General features: G+C 53.0%; 1 protein-coding gene across 1 annotated transcript in view; it reads right to left on the reverse strand.

The window, feature by feature from the left end:
• plec (plectin) overlaps window positions 1–24,802 on the reverse strand; it is a 309,701-nt gene that overhangs the window by 15,024 nt on the left and 269,875 nt on the right. Inside the window, exons 37-55 of the mRNA XM_062979321.1 lie at window positions 13,756–14,451; window positions 12,453–12,608; window positions 12,179–12,357; window positions 9,176–9,335; window positions 8,676–8,760; window positions 8,307–8,530; window positions 7,257–7,376; window positions 6,785–6,892; window positions 5,657–5,875; window positions 5,372–5,575; window positions 4,847–5,069; window positions 4,508–4,734; window positions 3,848–3,970; window positions 3,468–3,569; window positions 3,172–3,273; window positions 2,698–2,853; window positions 2,297–2,452; window positions 2,013–2,213; window positions 869–997 (exon numbers count right to left, since the gene is read on the reverse strand). Of these exons, the coding sequence (XP_062835391.1) occupies window positions 869–997; window positions 2,013–2,213; window positions 2,297–2,452; window positions 2,698–2,853; window positions 3,172–3,273; window positions 3,468–3,569; window positions 3,848–3,970; window positions 4,508–4,734; window positions 4,847–5,069; window positions 5,372–5,575; window positions 5,657–5,875; window positions 6,785–6,892; window positions 7,257–7,376; window positions 8,307–8,530; window positions 8,676–8,760; window positions 9,176–9,335; window positions 12,179–12,357; window positions 12,453–12,608; window positions 13,756–14,451 (3,570 nt within the window). The remainder of the gene's footprint in view (window positions 1–868; window positions 998–2,012; window positions 2,214–2,296; window positions 2,453–2,697; window positions 2,854–3,171; window positions 3,274–3,467; window positions 3,570–3,847; window positions 3,971–4,507; window positions 4,735–4,846; window positions 5,070–5,371; window positions 5,576–5,656; window positions 5,876–6,784; window positions 6,893–7,256; window positions 7,377–8,306; window positions 8,531–8,675; window positions 8,761–9,175; window positions 9,336–12,178; window positions 12,358–12,452; window positions 12,609–13,755; window positions 14,452–24,802) is intronic.

Below are 24,802 nucleotides of genomic sequence, written 5' to 3' on the forward strand. Positions count from 1 at the left end.
CGACAGTGGAACTCTCTCCCCCGGACTGTGGTGGAGGCTCCTTCTTTGGAGGCTTTTAAGCAGAGGCTGGATGGCCATCTGTCGGGGGTGCTTTGAATGCGATTTCCTGCTTCTTGGCAGAATGGGGTTGGACTGGATGGCCCACGAGGTCTCTTCCAACTCTACGATTCTATGATTCTATGATTCTATGACACGCATGCCGCAAAAGGAGGGCAAGGCGCAGGCACGCAGGTGCTGCCGCTACCACGCCCGCTTCCCCACAAAGAGGCCCGGGAGGAAGGACAACGCTCAGGCACGTCCAGACCCCCGGCGCACTGCTGCCAGAGAGGGACCCTCAGTTCTTCCTGCCGGATGGGGAGCCATCAACCCAAGCCCCCCCCCCCCCCGACAGGAATGCACAGGTCGATTTAAAGGCTTGCGCATATGCGCAGGCCCATCGACGGGTGGGAGGCGGGCGACAACGATGGAGAGCAGGAGGGCGGCTGCGCGGATGGGTGGCTGGGCCTTCCGCTGCCGCCGCCTTGACAGCGCCCCTGCATGGTCTGCGGCACAAGCGACGGCTTAATTGGCCTTAATGTTGGACTGCCTCTGCATGCGTGCCAGGTGAGCAGAGGGGTAAAGCCATGCATTTTGGGGGTTGTGGAGACTGTGGGATGCAGGCTGCAAGAGGAAATTGGGATCAAGGGGAGGGAAAGAGAAGGAAAGAAAGGGGAGGAGAAGGGGCACAAGCAAAGGGGAGGGGAGGGTGGCAGAATTGCCAGCGTCCTGGACTTCCTCTTCCAGGAAGTGCCTCCCTCCCCAGAATCAATGTGAGTTTCAGAAAGGGCCAGCTATCCAGTGGTGGTGGTGGTGGTGGGGGGGGTCTTACCATGTGGGCAACCAGCTTGTCCTTGGTGGCTTCCGGCTGGCCCCAGACCGGCTTGTGGAAGCAGAGCTGTAACTCCACATGCTCCAGCCATTGGAGGAGGTCCGTGATCTCCAGGGTGATGTCCTGCACCTGCAAAGGAGGAGGGGCTAAAGGGTGGACCAAGAAGGACAGGGAGGGAGGGGTCTCCTGGGAGGGCAGCCCAGAGGCCCCTTTCTGCCAACACTGGGTGGTGTTGTACTCCAGGGCAGGAAGCTCCTCTGTACTTAACCACCACATTCCAGTCCAAGTTAAATCAGTAAAGCAGTTTATTGAAGATTATATAAAAAGCAGTTAAGCAAAATTAGTAAAAACGTCTAAATCCAAATGTTTAAAATAGTCCACAAGATTCAAGGCAAAAAAGTAGATTCAAAAGCACAGGGATATAAAGGAATCAGGATACACAAAGTAGCATAAATCCCATACAAAAATCCAGGAATAATCCATATGTCATGGAAGGATGACATATGAACAAGCGAAGACTAGAATTCCCTTAGCAGACTTGGCAAGAGATGTAGCCTCAAATCCAACGTTGACCAGACTGCTGGAAAATCTCCCTGGCTTCTCTAATATACACATGAAATCATGCAGTTTCCCCTGACTACCTGATAACGGCTTCTTCTTTAACAAGTGCTTTGACCTTCAGAGATTTTGCTGCGCAACATGAAGTTTACAGAAACTAAGTCTCCTATCTACCAGCTCATTATCCTCTCCACCTGGGAGTTCATCCTCTGAACTCATTTCAGCCTCTGACCTTGCTTCCCTAGAGAATTACTTCTCAGCAGCATCTAGGCCCTTCTCTGGAATGTGGCCTTCACTAGACACAGACTGCTCAGTTTCAGAACTTAAAATTTCATGCAGGCTTGCAAGCCCAGAAATCCCATGATCCACATCCTCATTGGCATAAGGATCAGGCACCATCATGGGCTGAACTACAACAGGAGGGAAGCAGGCCCCATCCACATGGCAGGAGAAGGGTCAAGACCTCTCAGCAGGGGCCTTGTTTTTTGGGGTGTGTGTGGGAAGACTGCTGAGTGACACCCCCCCCACACACACACACACCTTTGCTACTTCCCCAAAGTGTCACTCAGGCCCTACCCCAACACACCTGTCCCAGGTTGCTCTCCAGCTGCATCTGCCAGCCCTCGGTCTGCCCCAGCACAGAGTCCCAGCGTTGGCTCAGCTCCTGGAGGCGGCCCTGCAGCCCTTCTCCAGCCTCTCCCTCACCACCGGAGAGCAGGAGGCTCTGGCCGGCCTCCTTGACCGACTGGACCGTCCGGGCATGGGATAGCACATCATTCCGGAGCACCTGCCAAGGAGGAGGGGGGCAGTCAGCAGATCTGGCCAAAGACCCTTCTGACCACTGCACCCCTCACACTCCCCGCTCCTGACCTTGTGCTTTGCCAGCTCGATCTCGCAGCTCTGGAGGTCCAGGGGGAGGTTGGGGGGTCCTGCCAGCAGCTCTGTGGTGCGCAGCAGCCACTCTAGCAGCTCCTCCAGCTGGCTCTGGAACTGGCCAAGGCCCAGGAGGGAGGCCTCCAGCTGGTGCTGCGGAAGAGAACAGGCCTGAGCAGGGCCTTGACCTTGTGCAAGCCCCTTCATGGCCCCAGGCTACACAACAAGGAGGGCAGGTGAACTGCCCCTCTCCTGCCCTCCCCCTGGGGCTGCTCCCCTCTTAGCCCCCATGGCATCCAGGCCCAAAGGTGCTCTCTGGCCCCAGCCCCTCCCTCCACATCCCCAAACTCCTGCAGCTCCAAAGGGATGGAGGAAGGGGTTAAGGAGGGAGACCTCACCTGCCGCCCCACAGCCGCCTCCTCCAGCCGGCTCCAGCGTTCACGGAAGTCAGAGAGGGCCTTTGGGGGGTCCTTCCCGTCAGCCCCCCTGGGACCCCCCTGCGGCCGCGCACTCTCCACCTCCACCTTGCGCTGGTACAGCTCCCTCTTGAAGTCCTGCCAGGAAGGGAAGAAAGTGCTGGGAGGCGTCCATCAGGAATATCCGCTTGTGGGCAGCAACGTCCTTCTTGGCTCCACGTTCCCAATGCTGTGGACTGGCAGATCTGCGGGTGTCTCCCAAGGAGGAGGTGGCATGTGGTAGTGAAGGAACTGCCAGGGAGGGCACAGCCTCTGACCCTGAACCGCCCACGGAGCACAGGGAGGCTCAGTCCCCAGAATAGCCATGGGCAAAACCCCCTCTCAGCCACTCTGTGCGCAGGTGTCTGCCTGAAGCCCCCCATCCCATGTCACTCCCTCCCAAAGACGTGCTCTGACCTTCAGCTCCAAGAGCTGCTGCTTCACCAGCTCCGGGTTCCCCGCCACCAGGAATGCCTCGGCCATCCGCAGCTCTGCTTCCCCCAGCCAGCCCAGGTGCCTCTGGGGAGAGGGCAGAGGGGGGAAAGGGGTGGGCTGGGGTCTGTGTGAGTGTGGACTGTCAGGGAGTGGGACAAGGCCAGGCAGGGTCCCAAAGAGCTCTGGGCCGAGGCTGTACCAGGTGCCCTATAGCACACACTGGTTGTCCCGGCTGGGGTGACCTGCCACCCGGTGTTCCTCCAGTGGCTGAGCCTCACCTGCAAGGTCTCCTGGTAGGCTAGGGAGACCTGAAGCTGCTCCTCCAGCCAGGCCTGCCGCTCTGCCCATGCCTTGCTCACACTGTGCCAACAGGAGTAGAGCTGGGCAGTAGGGAGAGAGAAGGAGGGATAAGGTGAGGAGGTAAGAGACACTGGCCATCCATCAATCTGCACGCCCCCCTCCCATTAGATACAGGGCATGACTCTGCTTGGACTTCCCAAGACCTGCCATTGGCCTTTTGGGGGCAAGGCTGCTTTGCGCTCCCAGCATGACAGCTGCAAAGGCAGCTTCCTTTGCTCCTGAGGCTCTCTCTAACCACAGGGGACTGCTGTACCTCCCACCAGCTACCCCCACCCTGCCCCACTCCTGCCCCACTGACCTCATCCAGGCTCTTTGTGACATCCGGTTTCTCTGGGTCTCCGCAGGATGCCATCAGCTCCACGCTAAGGGTGCCCAAGGAGTCCAGGTCACCCTGCAGGGCATCAATCTCCTCGTGCAGGGCCTGGATGTAAGAGGGGTGGGATGGGGCACAGAATTACCCACCATGGGAAGGAAGCAGGAGGCGGACAGGGACCAGGCCAGGGACAAAGAAGGAAAGAAGCCAGTGTGTTGGGGCACAACAATTCAATGTGACACTTTCCTTAGTTGTTCACCCAACAAGGTGACATGTTCAATTAAACTTGTTGCAAAAAGGTCTCCTGCTTCAGTGTTCAGTTGGATACAATTCTTAGGTTTTTGGGCTAATTAATAAGGGGGGAACAACAATGAGCCCCAACAAGTGGAGTCAAGGTCTTGAGTGATCATCAGGAGAAAGGGCATGGAAGAAGGACTGTGGGAAACCAGCCCAATGGGGGCTAAGGGCTGCTATGCATGTGACAGTGGATACCAGTCGCTGGGCAGCATGAGCTTGAAGAGGAAGATAGTGTCACAGCTGAGCCCCCTTGGCCCCCAAACCTCATTCCCAGGATTCTTTCGGGAAATGTCACAACGGCTCCTCTGACCAAAGGCTGCCCAAAGCCCCCGGGGGGCTGTCTAGTACCTGCATAGCCTCGAGCCTGGTCCGGATGGCCGCCGGGTCTGAGGAGGCCTCCACTGGCTCCATCACGGCCTGCTGGGTGTCACCAAGGGCGGTGGTGAGATCCGAGAGGCCGTGCCAGAAACGTTCAGCCAGTGCCAGGAGGCTCTGCAGCCAGCGCTCCCGCTCCTCGCCCTGCGCCCACATCTCCTCCCACTGGTGCAGCAGCTGCTCCACCCGACCCTGGATCTCTGTGACCAGGAAAAGGAGGGAGGGGTCAGTGGAGTCCACCCCCAATGCCCATCCCCACCTTAGACAGAAATCAAAGGGAGATCAGGGCTCAGGGCCTGGTGCTGTCCATACCTTCGTTGGCACTCGTTTGCACGGTGGCCAGCAGCTCGGCCCCTTGGCCCCGCAGGGTCTCCAGGGCGACCCCCAGCTTCTCCAGTTCCGCCAAGCATAAGCCGTTCTCCCGGAGCTGCTCCTGGATCCAGGCCGGGTCCCCCCTCACAGCCGCCGAAGGGGGCTGCATGCGGCTCCGCAGCCGCTCCAAGGATTCCACCATTAGCGCCATCCGCTCTGACAGCTGCAAGGGGGAGAAGCAGGGGAAGGGACAGACCAGAAGTCGTTTGGGGCAAGGAAGGCTCTGTTCCCAGCCATTCCTTTAACACTGGGAGCAAAGAAACAGTGGCTGCATTGAAAAACTATTAAAAGGTATGTGTGGACTCTTCAGAACTTTCAGACTCCAGTTTTCTGGAACTTGGGGCCTCCCTTGACCCTGACCCTGTGCATCTCACGGGCCCTTTGTGCAGCTGTGGAGGGCAAGAAGAGAGGGAAGGCAGCCCAGCCAGGGAGCAACCTCCGGCCCATCTCCGGCCCCTTGCTGACCTGGCTGTATCGGGGAATGGCCTCCTCCAGGACCCCTGCGGCCTGTCGGACGCGCTCTCGGGCACAGCTGTACTGATCTTCCATTTCCTGGCAGTGCTGGAGGAAGGGGGTTGCCTCCTGAGGGTTGAGCGTGGCAAGTTGGGTGGAGACCCGCTGGAGCTTTGTGATGAGGGGCTTGTGCTCGGCAATGGCCTCCCGAAGTCCCTGCAGAAGGACGGAATGGGATGGGCAGATGAAGGACGGGCTGGGTCAGGGGCAGTGGGGCAGCCCCCGGCAGTAACTCACCTGCAGGAGTTCCTGCTGCTCCTTGAAGGCCTCGCAGCTGAGGCTCTCTGGGGAGAACTGCTCCGCCGCTACCCGTGTTTCCTGCAGCCAGGGACAGAGCTCCCCCTGTGCCTCCACAAACTGCGCCACCAGCGACTGGGCCTGCTCCAGTGACACAGCGCAAGCTGCGCTTCGGCACAAGAGGCCCTCCGTGCGCTCCTGCAGGGGCTGAACCAGCAGCTGTGGGGACACCGGGCACAAAGTGGGATGGGACCATCTTGCAGAGTGGGCCTCACAACTACCACCCAGTCTTCTCCCACCTGAAGAGGAGTGAGCTGAAGCACTTTCTGTGAGAAAGCTGGCTGTGAAAGTGCAGGCCTTCAAGGCCAGGCCAAGCAGCCAGAGACATTAGACATTAGATAAGGAAGGGTCAAAGCGAAGAACTAAGTGTCAATCAACTTCCTTTACAGGACTTCCTTTACAGATCAGAGTAGACAACAGACATCACAGGGCAGAGTGCTTGTGTGGGAAAGCTGGGGAGAGATTTCAGGGAAGACAAAATGCTTTCATGGGAGGCTTTTAATTGGCAAGATTTTTCCTCACAAGTAAGTTCAGGCAACATAGCGTTTGGAGTAAGAAGCTAGGCCTGAGTTCCTGGTCCATGTTTCAAATTAAGCCTTTGGTGTTGGGATTCAAGTATATTGGTAGTTCCTGTGGTTATATTCATGATCACATTTTTCTAAGGATACCTTGTGCTTATGGACTTAAGCTGCTCTTGGGATTTTTGGCTATTCCTGGATTCCTAGGAATCTGTTTGAGACATTTGGATCCTGTTGGATTTTGCTTATTGCTAAACCCTTTTTGGATATACTTCTTTCTTTATTTCTGAACTTTTCTGATACTTTTGATATATTTTACAATGCGCTGTTTGCTTATATCCTGGACTCTTGTGTGGTGCTGTGATCATAGGGGTTTCCAGGCCCGGGGTGCAACAATCTGGCCTTGCACCTTCAGACCCTGGAGTAGTTCTTGCAGCCAAAAGGGTGTTGCTGGGCCATTGCAGATGGGGCGTATTCCCCTTCTCATAAAAGTGTCTCCATCCCACAAGCAGCTTTGGTTCAGGTGCCCTCTTGCCCAGCCTGGCCTCACCTGGACCTGCTGCTGCACATCAGGAGGGAGGTGGCTCAGCATCAGACCAGCGATGGGCACAAGCCGCTCCACGAGGCCCTGGTGGTGCAGGATACCTGCCGAAACCAGCTGGGAGGGAAAGGAAGTAGAGTCACACTGGCCACTGCCCCCTGCAGCTTTCTCGGAGGGAGGGGGGAGCCTTTGGCCTCTGGGGCTTGTGGGAGCAGAAGCAGTGGAGGTGTGGCCCTTGGGTGCCAGCCTGCCTGGCCAAACTCCAGGTGGTGCCTGAGGCTGGGCCTTCTTGCCTTCTGGCGCTTGGGCAGGGGTGGTAAGGGTCCAGTGACAGTGCCCAGAGTAGTAGCGAAGCCAGGCCCATCTGAGCCAAGAATCGTCTCTGTGGCCCCCGTTTGGTGCTGTGATCCTGTCCCAAGGCAGAGGCATCAAGACTGCTGCCTCCTTCCCCCCACTGGCCCTTCCTCCCCCTTGGACCCACCTTCTGCTCCTCCAGCTGCAAGCGGACAGCATCAGTTTCCAGGTGCACCTGAGCCAGACCCTCCAGCTGTGCCTCCAGGTGGGACGCCTGGCACAAGGCCGACCGCAGAGCTGCCTCAAGCTGAGAGAGAGAAGGATGGTGTTGGAAAAATGTTATCCTGCACTGCTTAAGTCTCTATGGTTAGATAGGAAGCCTAGAAACGAATTAGGGACACCTTCCCCAGTTCCTTGTATGCTTTGATTAGGCTTCACCATTGTTTCCTCCCTCATGTCCTGTTTAGGTCAACCCACCCCTTTGATGCTTTAGAAATGTGATCTCTCCTAGGGCTTTGACGTAACATCCCCAATTTGGCTTTTGGAATGTTTATGGCCCTAGAGAAGAAGCGACCCACGAGGCTTGGTCGCCATTCCTGCTTCCTGCTTTGTTCCAGAGGCACCTTTGTCCCTCTACTAGCCAAGATGTAGCTACCTAGAGCTTAGTTATTTTAATCCGTCTATATGTATTAGAACAGGATTAGATTAGATAGTTAGCTCCAAACCTTTTCTATCCATCAATTGATTTCTTTTTACCTCAATAAATGCTTTTAAACTTTAAAGCTAACTTTGCATCCCTTTGCCTTCCGAAACTCACACTGCACGTCTCACCGCTGCTGCAGTTTTTACTCTGCTATTTCAATGGGAATTTACCTCATAAAGAGGGTGATTAGAGCTTAACAGCTCGTCCATTCCCAACAGATGGACCCCTGAAGGACAGAACAGATGCTGAGGGTGGTCCAAGGAGTCACCCTTCTTCCCCCCTTCCATTGCTCAATGGGGTTGAAGCCCCTAGAATCCCATACACAAACACGAGTGACAACCGGAAGGAAGATGAGGGTGCTGAATCCAAGAGGCTTTAAACCCCAAAGGCCAGGCACAGAATAGGACTGAGCTTCCTGTTGACTTGTTTCCCAGGGGACAGTGGAGCCTTCCCTTCCAGAAGGATGGCCAGGAGCACAGAGAAGGGGCCACTGCAGGGCCAAAAGCAGGGAAGGGGAGCGGGCCCAAGGAGTACCTTCTCCCTGTCTGCGGGGGCCACGGGGCCTTCTCCCAGCGAGGGGAGCTCCTTCTCCAGGCGGGAGAACCAGAGGGCCAGGTCCTCCTGGGTGGGCTCCAGGCGTGAGGAGGCCTCCAAGGCCTGCTCCAGGCGCTGCAGGATGTCGGCGCCGCTCTGGCTGACCATCAGGAACCGCATCCGCAGGGAGTCCATCTTCTCCTGGGCCAGGCGGGCCTCCTCGCCTGCAAGGAGCACAAAGCACAGCCTCAGCCCCAGTAGCAGCAGTGCCCTCCCAGTGCAAGGCAGCCACGCCAGGCTCGCTTCCCCAAAGAGATCGTCCAGGAGATCCCCAGGCCACCCCTGACCATCCCCTTCCCTCTGACTTGCCTGAAACCACCTCCAGGAGCCGCTGTCCATGTTCCAGGACCTGGTCCAGCTCAGCCGGCCTGGAGCGGATCTCCTGGCACAGACCCTGGAGGGAAGCCAAGTGTTTGAGGGGCAACGAGGGATCTTCCCAGCCCAGCAGAACAGCCTTCTCTGCCTCAAGGGACATGTCACCCCCTGCATCCTTGGGTCCTTTGCAGCAGGGGCACGTCTGAGGGGCCCTGGACCCCGTGCCACTCTCCTTGTCCCTTCCATAGAAGCCACCACAACCACAGGATGCCATTGTGTGCTTAGTGTGCACCTCTCTGCCAGGCCAAGCCCTTCCTGCAGTTCACAGCAGGACTCTCAAGCTCAAGGGGGGAGTCCACCTCTCCTCATGTCACCACAGCTGAAAGCCCCCCCCCATTACCCCCTCTTTTCCTTTCCTCCTCTGAGGGGGGTTCTTCTCTCCTCCTGCCTAAAGCCCCCTGCCCTCCCTGTGGTGCCAGCCCCTTGGGACGCACCTGGGCCTGCCCACAGGCCTCCTGCCCCCGGCTGAGGGTCCCGTTGGCCCTCCAGAGCTGAGCCAGCGCCCGCTCGGTCCGGCCAAGCCACTCCTGGAAGGCGTCCCCCGACTCCTGGAAGGCCTGCGCGGCAGGAAGGATGCGCTCCAGGGAGCAGTGCCTGTGGGGAGAGAGAGGCAGGAAGGGTGGGCAAGGGCATGCCCACTCCCAGCACCCCACACTTGAGGAAGACAGGGCTGCTGCCACTTCTGAGCCCTTGGGTCCCAAGAGACCTGTGCTCCCAGAAGACCCCTTCCCTGCCGGTGTGAGAGCAGCATCACCGAACAAGCACAAGGGCAGACCGGGAAGTATGGCTCATGCTCCAGAGGAAAGAGTCAAGATCCGAAGTGACCTGAACATATGACAGAACTGACTGGCCAAAACTAATAAAAGGAACTCCCACAGGCAGAAATGGATGGTAGTACACACAGTTTAAAATGAAATACATAGATCTAGGAAAGGGGAAAAGCATCTAAGAGTAGATCACAAGCTGAACCTGAGCCAGGAGCATGATGGGACAGCTCAAAAAGCCAATGCAATTTTAGGCTGCATCCATAGTAGCAAAGTGTTTTCAGGTCAAGAGAAGTCATGGTCCTACTCTCTTCTGCTTTGGCCAGGCCTCATTGGGAATAATCCTGTGTCCAGATTCCACTTAAACACTGGGAAGAACTTCCTGACGATTTGAGTGACAGTGGAATCTGCTGGGTGGTGGGCTTGGATGGTTTCTTCCTGGGTGGCAGAACAGATGGTCCTCAGGTTCTCCTTCTAAAGGTGATGGAAGGGTGAAATGAACAAGGCGAAACTTGCAAAGAGAGCAGCCCAATGGGACATATGGTGCACACACACACTCACACACAGGGAGCTGTGGTCAGGGGGTCCTAATGACTCCTGAGACCGGATGAAGACCGGAAGGAAACGCTCAGTGAGGAAGCGGCTTTGGGTAAGGGGTTTAACCCATGGCAGGTGGCGAGACCGAGGAAGAGGATTTGGTTCCCAGCTGCCTTCTGATGGAGGAGACCCTCTTCCCAGCTCCTCTGCTCTGGGCCTGAGTGACCTGCTCAAGGGTCTCCTGAGGACAGGGGTCAGGCTCCAGCAAAGGCATGAAGAAACAGTTATGACCATTTCAATACAAAAGACAAACAGAAATGGGCACTTAAGGCAGGCAACAGGAATAACACTTGAATGGCATGAGTGGATTAGTGGAAAGCTACAAATGAATTATCCGCTGGAGAATGGAGGAAGCCAGGGAGTTCCAGAAAAACATCTACTTCTGCTTTATTGACTATTCTAAAGCCTTTGACTGTGTGGATCATAATAAACTGTGGCCTGTTCTTGGTGGTCTGGGGAGACCAAGTCCCCTTGTCTGTCTCCTGAGAAATCTGTATAAAGACCAAGTAGCCACAGTAAGAACAGGCCAGGGAACAGGAGGCGGGTTCAAGATTGGGAAAGGAGTGCAGACATCAGGGCTGCATCCTCTCACCCTCCCTATTCAACTTGTACATCATGCGACATGCGGGGCTTGAGGAATCCAAGGCTGGAGTTAAAATTGCTGTAAGAAACATTAACAACCTTAGGTATGCAGATGATACCACTCTGATGGCTGAAAGTGAGGAGGAGCTGAGGAGCCTTATCACCAAAGTGAAAGAAGAAAGTGCAAAAGTTGGGTTGCAGTTGAACATCAAGAAAACCAAGATCATGGCAACCAGACTGATTGATAACTGGCAAATAGAAGGAGAAAAAGTGGAGGCAGTGACAGACTTTATATTTCTAGGCGCAAAGATCACTTCAGATGCAGACTGCAACAAGGAAATCAGAAGACGTTTCCTTCTTGGGAGGAGAGCCATGGCCAACGTTGACAAAATAGTGAAGAGCAGAGACATCACACTGCAACGAAGGTCCGCATAGTGAAAGCAATGGTCTTCCCCATAGTCACCTATGGATGCGAGAGCTGGACCATAAGGAAGGCTGAGCGAAGGAAGAGAGACGTTTTTAGACTCTGGTGCTGGAGGAGAATCCTGGGAGTGCCTTGGACCTTGGCAAGAAGATCCACCCAGTCCATCCTCCAGGAAATAATGCCCAATGGCTGCTCACTGGAGGAAATGAGATGAAGGACTTTGGCCACATCATGAGAAGACAGGAAAGCTTGGAGAAGATCACAATGCTGGGGAAAATGGAAGGAAAAAGGAAGAGAGGCCGACCAAGGGCGAGATGGATGGACGGTATCCTTGAAGGGACTGGCTCGACCTTGAAGGAACTGGGGGCGGCGACGGCCGACAGGGAGCTCTGGCCTGGACTGGTCCAGGAGGTCACCAAGAGTCGGAGACGACTGAACGACTGAGCAGCAGCAGCAACAAATGCATGCAGTCCCCCCCCCCCCCCCCCAAGGCTCTTGAAGGGCTGCCCAGGGCTGTCTCGGCTCAGCCGGGCCCTCTGGCCACTCATCATCATCTTCATTTCTATCCTCATCTTCATTTCTATCCCGCTCTTCTCACCCCGTAGGGGACTCAGAGCGGCATACAATATACATTTAGGCAAAAATTCAATGCCTCATTATACAAAGAAAATAAAAAAACATAAAATAATAGAAACAATAAACATATAAACACAATTTAAAACCATTGATATATTAAAACTTAAAACAGCATCTAGATACACCCTACTAGCCCCCCTCCCCCTCCCCCTCCCCCTCCCCCTATCATGATCTTAAGGTCTTCTTTGGCTGTCTTGGATGGTGCTGGGTGACTGAGCCCATGCCAGCATCCTCCTTTTATGTCCCAGCCTCTGGAAGCAGCAGGTGTTTCTGCTGGGCCTTGTTTCAGCCAGGTAGTCAGGGCCTGAGTCTGCAAGGAGCCAGGCACCAGGAGCTGAGGTCAAAGGCAGCCTGTAGCAGACAAACACTGCCCTTTCCTCCAAGCTCCCTGTTGCTGATGTTCTTTGGCTGTCTTGGATGGTGCTGGGTCTCACCTGGCTTCTGCCTCCTGGACCAGTGAAGCCCACTTCTCCCGGAGGCTGCAGAGGCCCCGGCCCTTGTCCCAGCCCTGCTGCTCGGTGGGGCCTGGGGTCTCGGGCGGCAGCTGTGCCTTCTTCTCCTGCAGGAGGCTCTCGACGTGGGACCGCCGCTCGTCCAGCAGTCGCCGCAGAAGCTGCCGGGAGGTGAAGGGAAGGGGCTTCAGGGGGTGCCCATATGGTCCGGACCTGGCCCCTCAGCCCCGCAGTCCGCCCTGCCCCGGTGGCCCACCTTTTGCTCCTGCAGCTGAGCCTTCACCACCTTGGCCTCGGAAGAGGGGGGCTTCTGGCCGGCCACCAGGTCCTCCATGTCTCCCACCCAGGAGAGCAGCTTCCCCAGGGCCTCCTGGTCACGGACCCACGGGGGCCCCACCGCGAAGGCAGACGCCTGGGGAGAGAGAGAGGAAGGGGGAGACCCCCGACTCAGAGACCCCGTCTCTTAGCGGCAGCACCAGGATCAAGGGTCATGCCTCCCTCCCCCCCGACCCTCATGGTACTCCCACCAGGTACATCACCACCCTCAAAACACAGAAAGAAGGCCTGCCCCTCCCCCTCCTCACCAGAGGGGCCCCCGAGTTAGCTTCCCAAATCCTGAAGGAAACAAAGCAATGGACCCCGCTGTCTAGGGCCGCTTTCCCCTTCTTCCCAAAAGTCTTTAGTGTGCCTTTATGACCCGGGCCTTAGTGTCAGGCTGGGCTTTAGCTCAGCAGGTTAATCACTAAGCTGCAATCAATCTTGCCAACTGGAAAGTTTATAGTTCAAAGCCCGGGTCAGGGTGAGCTCCTGACCTTTTTCCCAGCTTTTGTATCAGTTCGAAAACAAATGTGAGTAGATAAATAGGAACCTCATTAAAGCACTAAGGCATTTGATCAGAAAAATTGAGGAAATTTATAAACAATGAAAGCTCTTCGGCAGGGAGATGGAGCAACAGCACCCCCGGTGGCCAAAACCAAGCACAGCCTCCAAAGATGCCAAAAGATGGGAAAACCTATATATACCTCTATTTGTTGCCTGTCTTATCATTGTTATAACACAATAACAGGAAGGGCGGAATATCAATGCTGCAAATAAATAAATAAATAAATAAATAAAGACCCCTTTATTAGAGAAGGGAGCACCATGAGGCCTCTCTCTTTCTCTCTGCCTGAAGATGACTGACACACAGAGTCAGGAGAACCAGCCTTAGGGACTCTTTGGCCAAAGTCAGGTCACTTTCTTTGCTCTATCTATTCTTTTTTCCAAGAGTCCCTGCAGCAATACAAGTAACTCTTTCACCTTTTTTGAACCTGACCAGAGCCTGATGTTTCATTCCATAAGATTCTATAGAGGACTGGTTCCGCTGGACTCGACTGGCCTCTAGGAGCCAAATATTCCGACACAGAGAGGGACGGGACACCCCTAGCTGCCCACCACGCAGTGCGAGACCAGCTGCAGGACAGAGTGGTCTCCCTCAGGGATGGATGGGGGCAGAGCTCAGAGCAGGAAACAGGTGCAAGTGCAAGTGGGCTCCCCACTCAGGAGGGTGGCCTATTGACCTGGGGCAGGGCTCCGGTGCCATCCGTCAGGACCTTGACCGTCCTTGTGACGAGGGGTTCCTGGCTCTTGTCCCCACCGGGGAACTGGGTCACCTCCACGATCTCCGTCACGATGGTCTCCGTCACCTCGGTCACCTCGGTCACCTCAGTGGTGGTGAGGGGCTTCCAGGGCCAGAGCCCCCCCGGGCCCCCCACAGACGGGCTCCAGGCCCCTCCGGCCGCCACCGCCGCTGCCGCCTCCAGCTGGGCCTTGAGCGGGTTGCAGCTGAGGCTGCTGTTCTGCACCTTGACGTCCCTGTTGTTCTGCTTGGGGAGGGGGCTACCGTGGTGGGTGATGCCGGGCCCCGCCAGGGCCGCACTCCATCCATTCTCGATCACCACGGGGCTCAGGGAGGGCTTCTCTGGGGGTCCCGGACAGCCCTCCACATTGTTCCTTCCTGCCGAGCGGCGGCCGGGCGCCAGGCCCAGGTCCTTGAGGTAGGAGTCCTTCAAGAAGTCCTCTGACCGCCGGCTCTTCTCCCCCAGGCAGCTGGGCCGGCTCCCGGAGTTGCCCATGGCCGGCGGCCGAGGCCCAGGAGAGGGGTTGGCGAGTGTCCGGCCAGGGGCCCCGAAGGGCCACACACAGGGCCCAGATCCAGCGAGGGCACAGAAAGGCAGGCTGTGCTTCCAGATGGACTGAGCGGCTGCCAGGCAGCCCTGAGCTCAGCTTCAGAAGCACCGGGAGGCACTTGAGTCCCTGCGGAAGAGGAAAGACTTCAGAGGTTGGGGGGCCCAGGCAAGGCCAGACCCACACAGGCTTGGCTGAGGGGAGCAGCCCTGAACCCGCACCAAGGTGGGGTGGAAAGGAAGCGGCAGATTCCCCCCCATTGAGACCTTCTTTCCTGCTCTTTGTGGGAATATGGGCCGGGCTGTGGCGCAGGCTGGTTAGCAGCCAGCTGCAACAAATCACTCTGACCAAGAGGTCATGAGTTCGAGGCCAGCCCGTGCCTGCGTCTGTCTCTGTTCTATGTTATGGCATTGAATGTTTGCCTTATTAAAATGTTGCATTAAATGTTGCCAACTGTTGTAAGCCGTCCTGAGTCCCCCCGGGTGAGAAGGGTGGGGTATAAATGCTGGAAATAAATAAAAAATAAATAAATTATATGTGTGCAATGTGATCCGCCCTGAGTCCCCTTCGGGGTGAGAAAGAAGGGCGGAATATTAAATACTGTAAGTAAGTAAATAAATAAATAAATAAAATAAAATAATAATATTTCTACTCCGCCACCATCTCCCCAAAGGGACTCGGGACGGCTAAGAAAATGCAGCAAAGTGCTGCATATACACAATACATACAACTGAAACCATAAACCCCACACACATAAATATTACAATGTAAAACATTAAAATTTGCAAAACGCAGTCATAGCTGGGGATAGAAACAAGTTGTTTTGACGGACACAACCCAATGCTGATGCGACGCCAACTGAAGGCATGAAGCAATGGGGCCAGCCCAACTTGGGCCCTCCTTCCAAGTGTTTTGGACTCCGACTCCCAGCATTCCTCACAGCCTCAGGCCCCTTCCTTTTGCCCCTCAGCCGCTTAAGCGGCTGAGGGGCAAAAGGAAGGGGCCTGAGGCTGTGAGGAATGCTGGGAGTTGGAGTCCAAAACTCCTGGAGGAAAGGCCAAAGTGTGTCCATGCCTGGGCTAACCTGATCTCTCTAGCTTACCACAGCCAGGGAGCCAACACCGAAGAGCCCTATTTCCCTCTCTCTCGTCCACAACAACCATACTTGAGATGGTGGTGGGACTGAGAGGAGGCCTTCCCCTGCCGATCTCAATGCCTGCGCTAGTTCATAGAAGGAGATGTGATCTCAAACATTGGTTGGACCCAAAGCTTGTAGGGCTTTCTAGGTAATCACCTGCACTTTGGGCCTGGACACTTGTGGGGAGCCAGTGGAGCTGCTTTAGGTGCATAGTGTGCTCCCCGAAGCTCACCCCAGTTAGTCATCTGGCTGCCAACCATTTATTTATCTATATATATATAAATGAGTGATGGCATCACGGCGACCCACAAAACAACAAAACTACAGGCCCCCCAACCTCGAAATTAGACAACACAACCCATCATCCACGCCTCTAGGTTGATACCACAAAAAGAAAAGAAAAATAAAGTCCTAATTAGAGGGAGAGCAATAATTGTTTTTATCCAATTGCTACCAGTTTAGAGGGCTAATCTCTACCCACTTGGTCTCCTAGCAACCAACTCAGCCAAGGGACAGTCAGGGTTCAGTTAGGGGACAGGCAGATTTAGGCCTCACTTAGGCTTCTTCCACAGATTATCTAATTTGCACTGGATTATATGGCAGTGTAGACTCAAGGCCCTTCCACACAGCTATATAACCCATTTATAATCTTATATTATCTGCTTTGCACTGGATTATCTTGAGTCCACACTACCATATAATCCACTTCAGTGTGCATTTTATACAGCTGTGAAGAAGGGGCCTCATATAATCCAGTTCTAAGCAGATAATATAAGATTATCAATATATAATATACAATTCCTCAATACTTTATTTCCCATACCACCATACTTCGCCACAGCAATGTGTGGCCGGGCACAGCTAGTCTATATATATAAAAGGGTAATGGAATCACGGCACCGGACAAAACAACTAAACTAAATGCCCCACAACCTCGAAAATTGACAGCACAACCTCTCATCCACGCCTCTACGTTCATACAACAAAAAGAAAAGAAAAATTAAGTCCTAGCCACAGCAACGCGTGGCCGGGCACAGCTAGTAGAATCATAGAATCATAGAACAGTAGAGTTGGAAGAGACCTCATGGGCCATCCAGTCCAACCCCATTCTGCCAAGAAGCAGGGGGTTGTTTCTGAGTCGTCTTCAAAGGCAGGTCCAGGTAGAGGGCTCACCTGGCTGTCCTGGAAGAGCCCCTCCCCAGGCCCCTCCCAGGCACCCCCTATCCCCCCCCCATGGCCTGGATGCAAGGGGAGGGGGAGGGGAGGGGGAAGGGCAGCAGATGGGGCAGCGTGGAAGCCCTGGCCTGGGCCCCGGATTAAGGGGTGCCACCTGCCCAAGCAAGGGGGGGGGGGGCAGGGGAGGGGAGAAGCCCTGAATCATTTGACTGGCTGGAGGGGGGTCTTTCTCTCCAGCCCCCCCCCCCGACCCCTTCACCTTGCAGGGCAAGCGCACCCCCACCCTCTACCCCTCCTTTAGAGATCTCTGGGTGCGGGGAGGGTTAGGGTTCCCAGCCTTCATCCCCCCCCTAACCCCCCACTCCCCAATCCCACCCCTAACTATCCCGCTTTCCAAAGTTTCCAGCTTCTTCTCTATCAAGAGGCTCGGGCACCTGCGGCGAGTGTGGCCTCGGAGGGAGGGGAGGGAGGGAGGGAGGGCGCGGACGGACGGACGGACGGACCTGGGGGGGCTTCTTCTCTTCAGGCCTGGGGGGCGGGGGCCCGGCACCTCTGGCACCCGGGAAGGGCTCCGGGCTCCGTTCCGCAGGAGACCCTTCCTCTTTCTCCTCCTCCTCCTCCTCCTCTCTCCGCCTTGGAGCCGGCAGACGGGCAGGGAGGGGGGAGGGGGGAGGGGGGAGGGGGGAGGACCCCCGCGTTACTGGGGCAACCCCGAGGGACCGCGCAGGCATCCCGCCGAGGGAGGGGGAGGGAGGGGTCCCGGCGCCAGGCCACGCCCCCTCCCCAGCCCCCTCCCCAGCCCGGCAAAGCAAGAAGCGAGGAAGGAAGGAAGGAAGGGAGGAAGGAAGGTGCGCCTTCCTTTCCTTCGGGGCAGGTAGGGGCCCCCAAAGGCCGTCCAGCCCAACCCCCTCCTTTCTGCCACCCAAGCCCTCCCGACAGAGGCCCGTATTTTATTTATTTATTTATTTATTTATTTACAACATTTAGGCCCCGCCCTTCTCACCCGAGGGGATTCAGGGCGGCTTACAAAAATGGGCAAAATTTAATGCCCAAGAAATACAATCATAAAAGCAAAAATATACCTAGGATTTTGGAGTCGATTTTTTTTTTTGACTAGGATTTCTACACTTATACATGACATGACTATATAGGTCAGGGGTCACTAAAGTAAGGCCCAGGGGCTGGATGAGGCCCTTGGAGGTCAGTTCCCCAGCCCCTGCTCCTAAACGTTGGTTCTAGGGTCACCTTCAATCTGAAACCATTCGAAGGTCCACAAGAACAACAATCCGAATTGACTTGATCATCCCCTCTCCCCTCTTTGAAAGGACCCTAGAAGACCTGCAGCCTTAAGAAAGCTCAGAACATTCGGAAGGACCCATTTAGCCCGACATATTCAGATAAAAGAGGCAGCTTAAATCCTAGAGCTGTAACAATATTGAACTCAGGCAGCATCCATACTCCAGTGCTGTGTGGTTCCCGGGCTGGGTGGCCAATGTGTACTAGCAGTGGGTTGCTGCGAGTTTTCCAGGCTGCCTAGTCATGTCCCAGAAGCATTCTCTCCTGACGTTTTGCCCACCTCTATGGCAGGCATCCTCAGAGGTTGTGAAGTCTGTTGGAAACCATCCCTGTGGAAAGATGTCCCGGGTGGGTGAAAGAACTCTTAGTTTGCTGGAGGAAGTTTGAATGTTGCAATTAATCACCCTGGTTAGCATTCAATGGCCTTGCAGTTTCAAAGCCTGGCTGCTTCCTGCCTGGGGGAATCCTTGGTTGGGAAGTGTTAACCGGCCCCGATTGTTTCCTGCCTGGAATTCCTCTGAGAAGTCACTGAAAGCCACAAGAAGTAGGTGGACAATCTCAGCAGAAAGGAGGAAACCACAAAAATTTATTTATTTTGTTTATTTATTACAATATTTAGATCCAGCTCGCTCTTCTCACCCAACAGGGGACTCAGGGCGGCTTACACATATATAAAACACATATATAAAAATTGTACAATACACTATAAAACAGTTAAAAATCATTAACTTGCATCAGACATTCATAAAACACATTCTAAAATACAGATGGGTGTGTTCAAGTTTAAAGGACTGGGTCTGTCGATTGAGTTCCAGCGTACATAATAATAATTATGAACACAATCTGGACACCAATATTTTTTTAAAAAATTCTAAAATCAGGACAGTAAATAAAGAACAACACTCTGAAAACAGAGGAATTCCAGACAGGAAACAATCAGGGAGAGCTAACACCTCCCAACAAAGAATTACCCCAGGCAGGAAGCAGCCAGGCCTTGAAGTGGCAAGATCATTAAATGCTAATCAAGGTGATCAGTTGCAAACATTCACACTTGCCTCCAACAGACAAGAGTTCTTTCTTTCTCCCACCCTGGATATTATTCCACAGGGATATATATTTACTACTTGCCTAGTTTCCAACAGACCTCACAGGGTTGTTGTGTGTTTTCCGGGCAGTATGGCCATGTTCCACAACCTCTAAGGATGCCTGCCATAGATGTGGGTGAAACATCAGGAGAGAATAGTTCTGGAACATGGCCATACTGCCCGGTAAACACACAACAGCCCTGTGATCCAGGCCATGAAAGCCTTCACCAATACATAGACCTCACAGCCTCTGAGGATGCCTGTCAGAGATGTGGGTGAAACTTCAGGAGAGAATGACAGAATCATAGAATCTTAGAGTTGCGAGAGACCTCATGGGCCATCCAGTCCAACCCCATTCTGCCAGGAACCAAGAATGCTTCTGGAAGTGGCCATACAGCTCGGAAAACTCACAGCAACCCAGTGATTCCGGCCATGAAAACCTTCAACAATACATTGTTCTAGCAGCACTCTCTCCTGATGTTCCTCTAGGACAGGGGTCCTCAAACTTTTTAAGTGGAGGGCCGATTCATGGTCCCTCAGATTGTTGAGGGGCCAAATTATCATTTGAAAAAAATGAACAAATTCCTATGATCACTGCACATTTGTAGTGCAAAAAAAAACAAAAACCCAGCAACAATTATTTATTTATGTATTACATTTATACCCCACCCTCTCTCACCCCGAAGGGGACTCAGAGCAGCTTACAAATTGTATGTACATACAATATATTATATTATTAGCATAGCACAGTATTAGCATTATATATTACTATATTGTACTATACCATTATACCGTAATATTATTAGTAATATTACATTTAATATATAATATATAATTAATTATACAAATATTATTATTATATTATACAATATTATAATTGTATAATACAATATTGTATTATTATTATTAGCCGCCCTGAGTCCCCTATTGGGTGAGAAGGGCAGGGTAGAAATACTGTAATTAATAAATAAATACATAAATACATATTATATTGTATTGTATTACATTAAAATATTTATTATCAATATTATAGGTATACACAATATTTTGTATTACAATATATTATATTATTACCATTTCATTCATTTACAATATTGGTAAATGAAAAAAAATACAATATTTAAAAATAAAAATAATTTTAACCAACATACTGTAAACTTATCAGGATTTCAGTGGGAAGTGTGGGCCCACTTCTGGCCAATGAGATAATCAAGTAGGATTGTTGTTGTGCCTTCAAGTCATTTCAGACTTTGGGCAAGCTTAAGTCTAAAACTAGGGCGGGGGCCAGGTCAATGGCCTTGGAGGGCCACATCCAGCCCCCGGGCCTTAGTTTGGGGACCCCTGCTCTAGGACACCTTGGCCACACAGCCCTGGAAACCACACATAGAATCATAGAATCATAGAATAGTAGAGTTGGAAGAGACCTCATGGGCCATCCAGTCCAACCCCCTGCCAAGAAGCAGGAAATCGCATTCAAAGCACCCCCGACAGATGGCCATCCAGCCTCCCCCAATGATTCTGGCCCTGAAAGCCTTGGATAAGTTCTCAGGTGGCTTTGCTGGAGCATCCCTGCCCCTGAGCATGTGCAGAGTGCCCAAGGGGGCTATGGGAGAACACAGTGCAGCTAACTCCCCGGCCTGCATGCATACAAGCCCCCCCCCCCCCCGCCCTCCAACCCGGCTTGGCCTCTGCGCCTGGGATCCTGGGAGCGGCTGGGAGGGTTCCCTCTGGGCGGCAGGGCTTTGTTTGCCATGAATGACCCTTTCTTTCTTTCTTTCTTTCTTTCTTTCTTCCTTCCTTTCTTTCTTTCAGAGAGAGCGAGGCCTGCCTGCCCGCCTGCCTGCCGAGGGAGCCCCACACAAAAAGGCCCCCACAAAAGGGAGGGAAGAAGCCTTTCAGCCGAGGAGGAGGAGGCCTGGCAGCCGGTCAAGAAGCAAGAAACGCAGGAGGAGGAAGAGAGAAAATTGCATTGACCCAGGGATCCATCCATTAACCAACTTTTGCCCTCCTTCCAGGTGTTTTGGACTGCAGCTCCCACCATTCCTAACAGCCTCAGGCCCTTTCCTTTTGCCCCGCAGCCGCTTAAGCGGCTGCGGGGCAAAAGGAAGGGGCCTGAGGCTGTTAGGAATGGTGGGAGCTGCAGTCCAAAACACAGAAAGGCATGGGATGAAATGAGCTGGAGGAGGCCAAACACCCACTTGCATGGCCCTATTCCATATATAATAGAGATGTCCACGAAAATCTTTTCTTCGTTTCTTTCGTGCTCTCGTTTCGTTTCCACTGTTCGTCGACACGAAACAAATGAGTACATTTTTGTAGGACACGAAAATAAACGCCGCACAATAATTGTGCTTGCTTTCCTTTGTCTTTCGTTTCGGCCCTGTAACAATACACAAGTATCGACAGAGGGATGCTTCCCCATGACAGCTGATGTGTACCAATGTTGGTTAATAATAATATTAATATAAATAACTATAGTTTCTCTGGTACCCTAAACTGAGTCTGAGAGAGCAGTGCCTCTCTCAATTATATCCAATGTGTATCCATGGGTCTTGATGATCATATTTATATTAATATTAAGAACAGCAGTTATTCTGGCACCCTCAGCTGAGTCTGGGAGAGCAGTCCCTCCCAATTAGATTCAATGTGGATCAATGGGTCTTGATGATCATATTTATATTAATATTAAGAACAGCAGTTATTCTGGCACCCTCAGCTGAGTCTGGGAGAGCAGTGCCTCCCAAATACATCTGATGTGGATCAATGGTTCTTGATGATCATATTTATATTAATATTAAGAACAGCAGTTATTCTGGCACCCTCAGCTGAGTCTGGGAGAGCAGTGCCTCCCAAATACATCTGATGTGGACCAATGGTTCTTGATGATCATATTTATATTAATATTAAGAACAGCAGTTATTCTGGCACCCTCAGCTGAGTCTGGGAGAGCAGTGCCTCCCAATTACATCTGATGTGTGCCAATGGGTCTTACTAATAATATCAATATATATATTAATAACAGTAGTTATTCTGGGACACTAAGCTGGGTCTGGGAGAGGAGTGCCTCTCCATGACAACTGATGTGTACCAATGAGTCTTGATATTAATATTAATATAAATAACGATAGTTATTCTGTGATGCTAAGCTGAGTCTGAGATAGGAGTGCCTCCCAATTATATCCGAGGTAGATCAATGGGTCTTACTAATAATATCTATCTTTCTATCTATCTATCTTAATAAAAATAGTTATTCTGGGACCCTAAGCTGGGTCTGGGAGAGGAGTGCCTCTCCATTACACCTGATGTATACCAATGGGTGTTAATAATAATATTAATATAAATAACGATAGTTACTCTGGTACCCCAAGCTGAGTCTGAGCTCTCCCAATTACATCCAATGTGGATCAATGGGTCTTGATGATCATATTTATATTAATATTAAGAACAGCAGTTATTTTGGCACCCTAAGCTGAGTCTGGGTCCAGGAGAGAGCTCCCGTTGCAGTCAATGGTTAAAATCTTTTAGTTTTTTTTTTTGTAAGTCAGACGAAAATTCGTGTCGTGTTGGTGGCTTGTTTTTGTTAGCGGGACACGAATATGAAAATGAGACAACATGAATGAAACTACCCAAAACTAACAGCAATTCTATATGAATACACACCTCTAGTGCTCACTGCCCAGCAGCAAAGGTGCCATTTCACCACAAGACTGGGCCGGATCCAGCCTGACCTGCTGCCCATACCTCAGAAACACCAGGATCACTCCAGAGCTACATGAAAACTCTTTAGTCTATTCATATATTTACATTATTAAATTCTGCCCTTCTCACCCTGAAGCAGAATCAGAGCGGATCACAGAACACATATACGGCAAACATTCAATGCCGTTATGCACAGACAGGGCAGGCAACAGATAGAGCTATATATAGGCATTTCCCATCTTCGGAGTCCTGGAGGCTGTGCTCGATTCCGGCCACAAGGGGGTGCTGTTGCTCCATCCTCCATGTCAAAGACCCCTGTTCACAGACTTCCTCTTTTTTATCGCCGGCATTTTTCTGGTATTTTTTTCATGGTGCCATTAAAATACCTCCCTGATTAAGCAGTACCTATTTATCTACCCACGGGTGTTTTCGACCTGCTAGGTGGGCAGTGAGCTGGGCTGAAGGTCAGGCGCTCACTCCTGACCCGGGCTTCGAAGTGCCAAGCTTTCGATTGCCAAGATTTATCGCAGCTGGTGGTTAACCTCCTGCTAAAGGCCGGCCCTTCTGCTTCCCCTTGCAGAGGATTAATGGCCTCAACTGGGAAACCAGCCAGGTGTCTTGCGGGCCCTTTGCTGCAGTTCCAAGGTGAGCAGCAGAAGTCCTGGGGCAGCAGTGGTGGGCTTGTGGCGGCGGCAGAGGATTCACGCCTCAGGGGAGAAAGAGAGGCCACGGTCCGTTGGGAGGCGACCCCGAAGTGCCAGCCAGACGTCCTGGGATCCTTGAGCAACATCCCATTATGTGAACGATTGCATGACTGGCTGTGTTCCTCTTCCTGGTCAGAGTGGACGAGAGAAGGCCTGGTGTCCAACTAGATCTTGTTCCAATGATAATACACTCTCCCTTCTCATTGCCCTGTGGCTAGTCTGTGGTCCAGGCCAGGCCCCTCCTTTTCGGCCGCACCTCTCGGCTCCTTCCCTTGGTTTGCCTTTCAGTCCCGTCTGGATCTTGTCTCCTGGCTCTGGGCTCCTCCTGTGTACGTACGGCTCCTGCTTTCTGTCCCCAGTTCATTTCCAAGGGCACGGGTGGCCCAGTCGGCCTCTTAGCAGCCCATGTGGCGGAAAACGGCTCAACGCTTCTCGCCTTCTGTCCGTTCTGGTTCATTTCATCTTGCATTGAATTCTCCCTTAATACTGTTGGGCGGTCAGGTGGGGGACATCCGGAAAGCGGTGCCATCTGTCAAGGGCCGTTCCTGGTCTAATCCTGACGGGCTTGGGGTGGCTTGATCTGGAGCAGGCGTCACTCTGGCACAGGATGCAGGTGCCAAGGAAGGGCAAGGGGAAGCCTACTTGTACATGGGGGGTGGGGGGCACAGCTGGACCCAGGGAAGTTGGTCAGGGCTGGTTGGAAGCGGAGCGGCAAGAGAACCAAAAAACGTCAGGGAAGCCAAAATCTTTTGCAAGGCGCCGCCTGTGATCTCATGAGCCCGGCTTCTGGGAGGCCCAATTAACTGTTAACGAGGAAGCCTCCAGGCAGAGGCAAAGGGAACCATGACTAAACGGGACTGGGAAGCGGAAAGGAGGCTGAAAAGACAGGACTGGCCAACTGCAATTCTAGAGAGTGTTTGGGAAAGTTGGCTGGCCACAGAGCTGCAGCCAGAGGGATATCTGGCGCTTCTGTGGGGAACATACTTCAGCCATCTCCTCGCTTCAAAAGCTCCAGGGTCTTTGCAGCCACAATTCAGGGGAATGGAGCCAAATCTCCACTTTGGGGCTACCCAGCCTTGGGACACTCGGGAGAGGCTTCTCCTGTCTGTCATAGGTCTGTTCATCTTCACAGCCATGGCTGGTGCAAATGCCAGGAGGCCTTTCCCTCCATCATGTCGATTGTTTGTGTGTATTCTTAATGTAAAACCTGCCCTGTGTTGGGGAAAGGGGGGGGTGTCCATATCTTCCCTTACCCCCACAATCATCTCTCCATGCAGAGGTGGCCCTAGGTAATTTCGCCTTGTAGATGAACCTAGTGGCCGCCCCCCCCCCCAATTGCACA

The sequence above is a fragment of the Anolis carolinensis genome, chromosome 4 (genome assembly GCF_035594765.1).
Source record: "Anolis carolinensis isolate JA03-04 chromosome 4, rAnoCar3.1.pri, whole genome shotgun sequence".
NCBI lineage: Eukaryota > Metazoa > Chordata > Lepidosauria > Squamata > Dactyloidae > Anolis > Anolis carolinensis.